The sequence below is a fragment of the Cupressus sempervirens genome, chromosome 7 (genome assembly GCF_028749045.1).
Source record: "Cupressus sempervirens isolate cs-2001-9-10 chromosome 7, ASM2874904v1, whole genome shotgun sequence".
Taxonomy (NCBI): domain Eukaryota; kingdom Viridiplantae; phylum Streptophyta; class Pinopsida; order Cupressales; family Cupressaceae; genus Cupressus; species Cupressus sempervirens.
Window position 1 is genome coordinate 658180036 of NC_143124.1, and position 8395 is coordinate 658188430.

The following is an 8395-nucleotide window of genomic DNA, read 5'->3' on the forward strand; positions in this document are numbered from 1 at the left end:
TAGAGACAGAGAGGAAAAGGTGGCAGATTTCAAAGAAGCAAAGGAAAAACATATGGAGAAGGTAGCAGATTTGACATCACAATACAAGATAAAGGAAAATTAGAATGAAAGGAAGAACCTGCGGGTAGAAGAGGTATCTACACTAAACGTAGCTATACTGGTTACACTAGGGATAATAATGGTGGAAAAAGAGAAGAAAGATCTTGGTTTAAAGGTACTTGCTATAAATGTGGAGAAGGACATAGAGCTTTTGAATGTACTAATTCTGGAAAGAGGGTTGGAGGTAATAGCAGAAGCACTTTGGCTTGTGAGGAAGTTGCTGAAACTCCTAATGACCTTGAAAATGGTGAGAACCTAATGTTAAGAAGGATCTTGTGGAATGAAGAAGTTGATAGAGAGCATGTCTTGAGATGAAATTTGTTCAAAACCAGGTGTAGGATAGCTGGAAAGTGCTGCAAGATAATAATTGATAGTGGAAGTTCTGATAATTTGGCATCTAAGGAACTGGTTAACAAATTGCAGTTGCAAAGATTGAGACATCCTAAGCCTTATCATGTTGCTTGGATCTAGAAGGAGCATAAAGTACTTGTAAGTGAACAATGCCTTGTTAAATTCAAATTTGGGAATTATCATGATGAAGTCTTATGTGATATTATGCCTATGGATTGTTGTCATATTCTTTTGGGAAGACCTTGGCAGTATGATAGACAAGCTTTGCATGATGGTAGATTGAATTAGTATAGTATTTGGGTAGATGTAAAGAAACAAATATTGTCGCTCTTGGTAGAGAAACCTAAGGAGAATCACTGTACCATAGTCAAAGTATGTTTGGTTAAAGGTAATCAATTTGCTAGAGATATGAAGGTACAAAATGTTTGTTTTGCTTTGATTCCTAGAAAGACTAAGAAACAAGATGAGTTAGAGCATGCACCTGAGATTGAATTCTTGTTAGTGAAGTTTCAAGACATTATTTTGATAATGTACTTGATGGTTTACCACCTGTGAGAAGCATAAGTCATTGTAAGGATTTGTTACTTGGAGTTAATTTGCCTAATAAAGCACCACATAGATTGACACCTGATGAAAAGGCTGAATTGAAAAGGCAAGTGCAAGAAGAGTCTGATTAGAGAAAGTGTGAGTCCTTGTGCAGTACCTGTTGTGCTTACACAACTCCAAATATAGATATTTATGCAATCTTAAATTAGTCTAGATTGAACTTTAACTCCTCTAGAAGGGAGATAAACTGGACACAAATGTGGACACAATTAAATATTTCACACTATCTATGATGATCGAATTTAAATGCTAGATGATCATGTCCACTTATCTGACATTTAAATTGTATACAAAATTCCAAAAATAATTAGAAAGGACAACTCATCTGCAGTTTAAATCTCCACGCCTTTTAATAATAAACAAAGAACATTTATTTTATTATAAAAATAAAATAATAGAATTTATATTACAAAATCATAATGAACTTCTTATCCCTTCGTACAAGTAATATAAAATAATCCCCTGAATATGAATGTTTTTCCGAATATTGGATATGTCTTGTTGCTTTACATTTCTCTCATTTTATATCTTAAAAATTAAAGAAATGTGACTTTCCAAACTCAAAAGTCACTTATAAAAATAAATTACACCCCTTCCATATTAATCGCACTAATTGATTAAGGTAGGTATTACCTTTGTTGTTTTGGCTTATGTTGTTATCGGGCCTTCCCTTATATCATTCTATTTCATAAACATTATCACAAAACATAAGTTATAAACTTATATGCCGTGATCATTAAAAATCAAATTATGTTTGCAAGGGCATCCATTCGAAGAGCTGAAAGTGATCAGTCGACATTGCAACCTTATCTTTTGCTTCTGCAGGCACCTAGGGATGCTTCCGCACAGACATATATGTTTTTACATATCACAATCGAAGGTTTCACTAGCCATGATAATTAAAACGGTGGCATTTCTTCATCTTCAATTCCTGCAATGAATCTTATTAACAATATCCATCTATGCCAGGCATGTGGACTGACATCTATCTGGAGCGATTGATACCCGTGCATCACTATAGATTTTGAACTACATCTCCATGTGAAACAATATCGCCTACAAAAACACCTTTGATCATTAATTATCTATACAAACCTGATCCCTTGCGCACCTCCATACATGGTTGTCCTGAAATTTAATGAGGGTGCTTTCCAAATGCATGACTTCATTAGATTCGTTCATGTCTTCGATTTATACTTGCTTTCTATTCATTCCTGCTGAAGTCGGATTCATACTCTTTCTTTGCCATGTTTGGAAGTTGACTTCAAACTAATTGCTTATACTTAGTTGTCCTCACTCTTGCCTCTATTGCGGTTATATGCTGTGTATGATGTTTTTCCTATCACTGAAAGCTCCTTCTGTACCCACGGTAACATAATAAAGCTATTTCATTGAATACTCAGTGAACAATACTGATGGATCTATTCATAGGATCTTCTATGAAGTGATGTTATTGATACCTTGTTTCTGTGATATCCCTTTGATGTCTATCAGTCTCCTATGCATCATTCATGATTTTATTTGAAAATATTGCAACTATCCTTAAGGTTTTTGAAATTGCTCATTCATTGTTATCCGTAACTCTATAACAATGATTTTTCTTCAAATATTCACCCAGCATAAACACATCTTTGAAAAGATTGATATATTATCTGTCATTTGCAGAGATTTCATTGAATCTTCTTAAAACATTAAATATAGCCAATAGGCCTATCATAATTGAATGTATGTTCCCCAGTCCTTTCCATAGATCAACCACCATTGATATGTATGCATTTTGGTTATATCTTTGACTTTGACATTTTGACATTGATGATGATATATCCATTTCCAACATTATAAATAGGGCTTAATTTTTGCAAAAATTAAGGTTCCATCAGGATCGAGGCAATTTTTCGGCATGATGATGTTGCTTGGGTTGCACATTGTTTTGTCTTGACAGAACCTATAAAAGGGCAATAGATACCTCCCTAGGATGATCTCCAAAATATCTTGAGTGATCATGACTGAGTTTTTATAGACATTCCTCCTAGCATACTACCTCATCGAGGGTTTGAACACACTATCAAGTTGGAAGCAGGAGCCAAGCCGGTCATAACCACACCCTTCCGCCATATTGAGAAATTCAAAGATGAGATAGAAAGGACGATTCAGGAACTATTAGAGAAAGGATGGATCCGTCCCAATTCTAGCCCTTTCGTGTCATCAATGGTATTGGTCAAAAAGAATTACGTGACAATGCACATGTGTGGACTATCATGCATTGAACAAAAAAACAATAAAAAATAGATATCCCATTCCAATGAAAGATGAGTTGTTGGATGAATTACATGTTACAGTCTATTTTTTGAAAATAAATCTTCGTTTCGGATACCACCAGATCCGCATGAGGGAAGAAGACGTGGAAAAGATGACTTTTCGTTGTCACTATGGGCATTATGAGTTCTTGGCCATGCCGTTCAGATTAACGAATGCACTTGCTACATTCCAATCATGCATGAATCACATCTTCAACAAACAATTGTGCAAGTACGTACTGGTATTTTTTTTGATGATATTCTTATTTATAGTAGGACATGGGAAGAGCACCTGAAGCACCTAGATGAAGTCCTAAGGATCAGTCCTTGTTTACCATGCGATCCAAATGTGAATTCGATATGACATAAATATTGTACCTAGGGCATGTTGTCAGTAAATATGGAGTTCAAGTTCATTAGGAGAAGATTCAAGCTATCCTTGATTGACCTCCCCCAAAATCACTCATAGAATTGTGAGGATTTTTTGGATTGTGCAATTATTACCGAAGGTTCGTTAAAGGATTCTCTCAGCTCAGCGCACCCTTAACGGATTCGACAAGGAAGGGTTCTTTCCAGTGGAATGATAAGGCACAACTCACTTTTGATAAGCTGAAAGAGGCAATGAGCACTTGTCTCGTACTTGCATTACTTGATTTCACTTGACCGTTCATTGTAGAGTGCGACACATCTGGAGAAGGCATTGGCATGATACTGATGCCAGATAGACACCCCATAGCCTATGAAGGAAGCTTACACAAATAGAACACTTATATTCCATTTATGAGAAAGAGATGTTGGCCATCGTACATGCACTAACCAAGTTCCAACAATATCTGGTGGGTGCCATGTTTATCGTTTGTACGGATCACAATAGTTTGAGATATTTTCTAGAGCAATGAGACTTAAATGAGAGGCAGCAAAAATGGGTAAGCAAGGTTTAGGGTTTTGATTTTGACATTGAATATGTGAAAGGAAAGAACAATGTGGTTGTAGATGCTTTGTCCAGGAAATTCACCATCTGCTTACTAACCTAGATTTCAGTTGATTGGAAAGCACATTTGTTGGTAGAATATTCCAAAAACACATTTTCTTGTGAGCTAATGGATGGCAACACCCAGGATGATCGGTACAAAGTCATGGATGACATCATTTACTATAAGAATCGGATATTTTTAGTGCTGGAATCCAAATTGAAATAGAAAATCTTGAAAGAGGTGCACGACTCACCCTTGGTAGGACACCTGGGCTTCCTCAAAACTTACAGACATCTCAGGGAGAGGTTTTCATAGAAAGGTCTTAAAGGAGACATTGTAGTATGTAAGAGAATGTGCGGTCTGCCAACAGAACAAGTTTGAACATACTCTACCCGCTAGGTTACTGCAACCTCTGCTAATTCCAGAATAGAAGTGAGAAAGTATCTCAATGGATTTCATTACTGGACTTCCCAAGGTGAATGGAAAGGATTGTATTTTCGTAGTGGTTGATAGACTGACTAAGTACACACATTTCTTTGCCATCCCCTCAGACTTTTAGGGCGCACAGGTAGCCGATCTATTTTAGAGACGTTTTTTGTCTACACGGGCTACCCCAAAACATTGTAAGTGATCGGGATGGACGCTTTATTAGTATCTTCTGGACAGAACTGTTTCGCCTGGCAAGGACCAAATTGTCACTAAGTACTAGTTACCACCCTCAGACTGCTGGACAAATGGAGATTGTGAATAAGTGGCTTGAAGGTTACTTTCGGAACTATGTTTCAGCATAACGGGCATGGGTCAAATGGATACACCTAGGGGAATATCGTTACAATACCTCGTATCACATGTCCATCGGGATGGCACCATTCAAAGCACTATACGGGTATGAACCCCTTTCCATCATCGACATAGTTTTGGGTGACAGTTGCGCATAAGGGCAAGGGATTGGCTTCAGGAGGGACAAGACATCCTAAGATGCTTGAAGGAAAACTTACAACGGGCACAAAATCAATAGAAGATGTACGTTGACAGACACCGAAAGAGAGGAGTTTTGAAGTAGGAGATTTGGTCTATCTCAGGCTCCAGCCATATCAACAATCCTCATTGAAGGAAAAGGGAAAAAAAAACTGAAGCCACGATTTTATGGCCCCTATTGTGCAGTTTGCCACATTGGTGAAGTCACCTACGAGCTGGAGGAGCCGCATTCATAGCGTTTTTCATGTTTCGTGCTTGAAGAAAGCTATGGGACAGAACGTCACGGTAGCCATAGACCTTCCGCCGCTCAATGAAGAAGGAAAGCTCATATTGGAACTAGCCGAGATCATTGAAGTACGTGAGAAGACCTTGTGGAACTGCACAGTGAAGGAATATTTGGTACATTGGAAACATTTTCCATTGGACGACGCAACTCGGGAGGGTGAGCACATTCTTCAACATCCATCATTGCATTTGCTTGAGGAAAAGCAAAATTTGTGACAGGAAGATTGTAATGTTTTTGTTATAAAATAAATCATTAATCAAACTTTTGTTAATGGGCCGATTGATTTAATATATCTTGGACCCATTTTTGTTTTGTTTCCGTAGTTTGTGTTGTGGTCGGCTATCTTTGTACACCCTCGGAAAGTTTTCCGGATGGGTATTTAAGCATGGCTTGTAGGTAGTCATTAGGTATGCAATTTGGATTATTTTTTCTGTACTGCGAATTCCTGTTGGAGTTCTCTGTTTCGGAAGTGAAAGACCTTCCCTATTTGGTTTGTTTGGTTTTGGTGGGATTCAACCCTCACCCTATTCCGTCGTCTATAACACTTTGCTCAGATCTGGCAAGTTGGAGCACCATCTCTACGGTTGATGCATATATCTATATCTGGAGTTGCATTAAGTCTCTCATTCTACTATGGTATAAAATATTTGGTTAATATATTGGATTGGTATCAATTACGGTCCATTATTGTCGTTCCGAAACATCTCCAATTCCGTCATTTCCCTCCAATAGCTCACTGTACGGATACCCAGTGCTACTGTACAACTGGATTTGTCTACCATATGACCATCTTGGCCCATCATACGACCTTTTCTTCCATCCCACACTTGTCCACCATACTTCCTCCCAAAGATCATATGACTTTCAACTAGTTGTGTACGGCCAGCCTGTCACTTTCTCTCCATTCCATCAGAGACCATACAACCCTTTCCTTTTGTCACCGTACAACACATCTTCTGCTCCGCACCATACCGTAGGGCCTCCCCATTGTCCATACGTTTGCAATTGACATCCGTACACCATCTCAACTCAATCGTATTGGCCTCCAGATCACCGTATGTATTCCATCTGATTGCCAAAATGTCTAGAGAAAGATTGTTTGTGAACCGTGTATGGGGAACAAATCATTACATGAACATCTCCAATTATACAATTGCACAATGAAGTCAAAAACAATTTGGATTGCTTATCGCAGAATGAAGTCATCATCGTCATGAAAAATATTGACGTAGAAGTTTTATAGAGAAAAATTACCGTAGAAGTTAATTAATGAAAGTTATTGGGTTCTCTGTGGTTCTGGGTGCTAGTTAGAAACTAGCATAATTGTTATTAGGGTTTTCAAGAATTCAGGAATATAGAAGTAGCAAGTTTGTTCTATCCCATGTATAGACTGATTGTTGCTTTGCCTTTCCCTAAGCTTGGGCTTTTTGGGCTCAAAATCAAATTAGGTACTGCAGTAGACATGTCTTTATTTCTTATGGGCTTGCTGCCCTGTTGACTGTGTTATAGTATAGGTACACAAAATGAGCCTGTGCGTAGAGAAATTTGTTGAATTTCAACTATATGTGGATGGCCAAGCCTATCATTCAATTTTTGATAAGTGTTGCACAAGTTTTTGATGTGATTTGCATCTCTCAAGCTCAAAAATCTCTGTAAGAGCTTTTTAATAAAACATGGTTGCCTTTTACCCTCTATATATTGCTGAAGTTTTGGTCAATGAGCTCAAGTTAGAAAAAAACTCTCTTTATTCCTCATTATGGATATTGAATTTAATAGTTCAACATTAGTAAGGACAAGTGCCCCTTCATATTGGACTCTGCAATATTATTTCTATATTTTTAAGTACAGATGACTTGTATAATCCTCATAGACAAAACATGGAATAACAGTTTGATACCATACCTGTGGTTGAGTATTGCAAAACATCTCTTTACCATGGTATTACTTCACCCACTATACAATGTTCTTTATGTTATCAAATAAACTTTCTTTGCCATGTTGAGTAGTTCTTGCATACTTTGAATTAGCATACTTCAAATACAAAACGTGATATTTTTTTTTTAGTAAATTGAATTCTATTTATTTTTGAAATTGACGAAGCAAAGTAACTGAAAATTCTCCTGATGGCAAATATTCAGGTTCTTAATGCTGCTGAGATGTCATTTGATGAATATGAGGCCATAAAAGAGCTTCTGCTTCCACTTGGTCGCAATCCGCAATTTTTGTCACAGAGTGGTGGCTAGATACGTCCATTGAGCTTAATAATTTTAACATTTTCATGAGCAAATGGATGTCATCATATGAATTATATGGTTAAATGTTTTAGCTGGAAAAAATAGGTAAATATGAGGGGCTGGGGCTATTGAAAATATTCTGATCAGAGAATATAATTACACAAAATTGTAAATAGCTGTACATTGGTTACAATTCACATTATGTTGAAATAATGTGTTTTGGGATGATTGCACTTTTTCATAATTGTTGAATATCATGTTTTCACAGTCGTTTTAGTAAATATGAGCCTTTGAGCATTCATTGTTTCGTTACACTTTAATGACAACCTGATAATATTGTTTATTCTTTGTTTTTTTCAAATCTGCCTTAGAGATTTTATTTTCATGTGCATTTGATCATAATTAGATTTTTGGTGCTCACCTGTATTGGATATTTGTTTCTAAACAGACATGATTGAAATTTTATGATATCCCCACATTCGTTGTTCTGGTAAAACATCAGGTGGGAAGAATTTAATAAACTGGTTAATAATGGGAATGCATGTACTTTCAATTCACTGTACCGTGTAG

At 36.9% G+C, this 8395-nt stretch overlaps 1 protein-coding gene across 2 annotated transcripts in view; it reads left to right on the top strand.

Moving 5' to 3' along the window:
- Positions 1–8106, top strand: part of LOC149548380 (RNA polymerase II subunit B1 CTD phosphatase RPAP2-like protein) — a 67389-nt gene extending 59283 nt beyond the window's left edge. For both annotated transcript variants that reach the window (XM_089792460.1, XM_089792461.1), the window contains exon 6: positions 7730–8106. In XM_089792460.1, the coding sequence (XP_089648586.1) occupies positions 7730–7834 (105 nt within the window). In that variant the 3' untranslated portion in view covers positions 7835–8106. The remainder of the gene's footprint in view (positions 1–7729) is intronic.
- Positions 8107–8395: the final 289 nt, after the last annotated feature.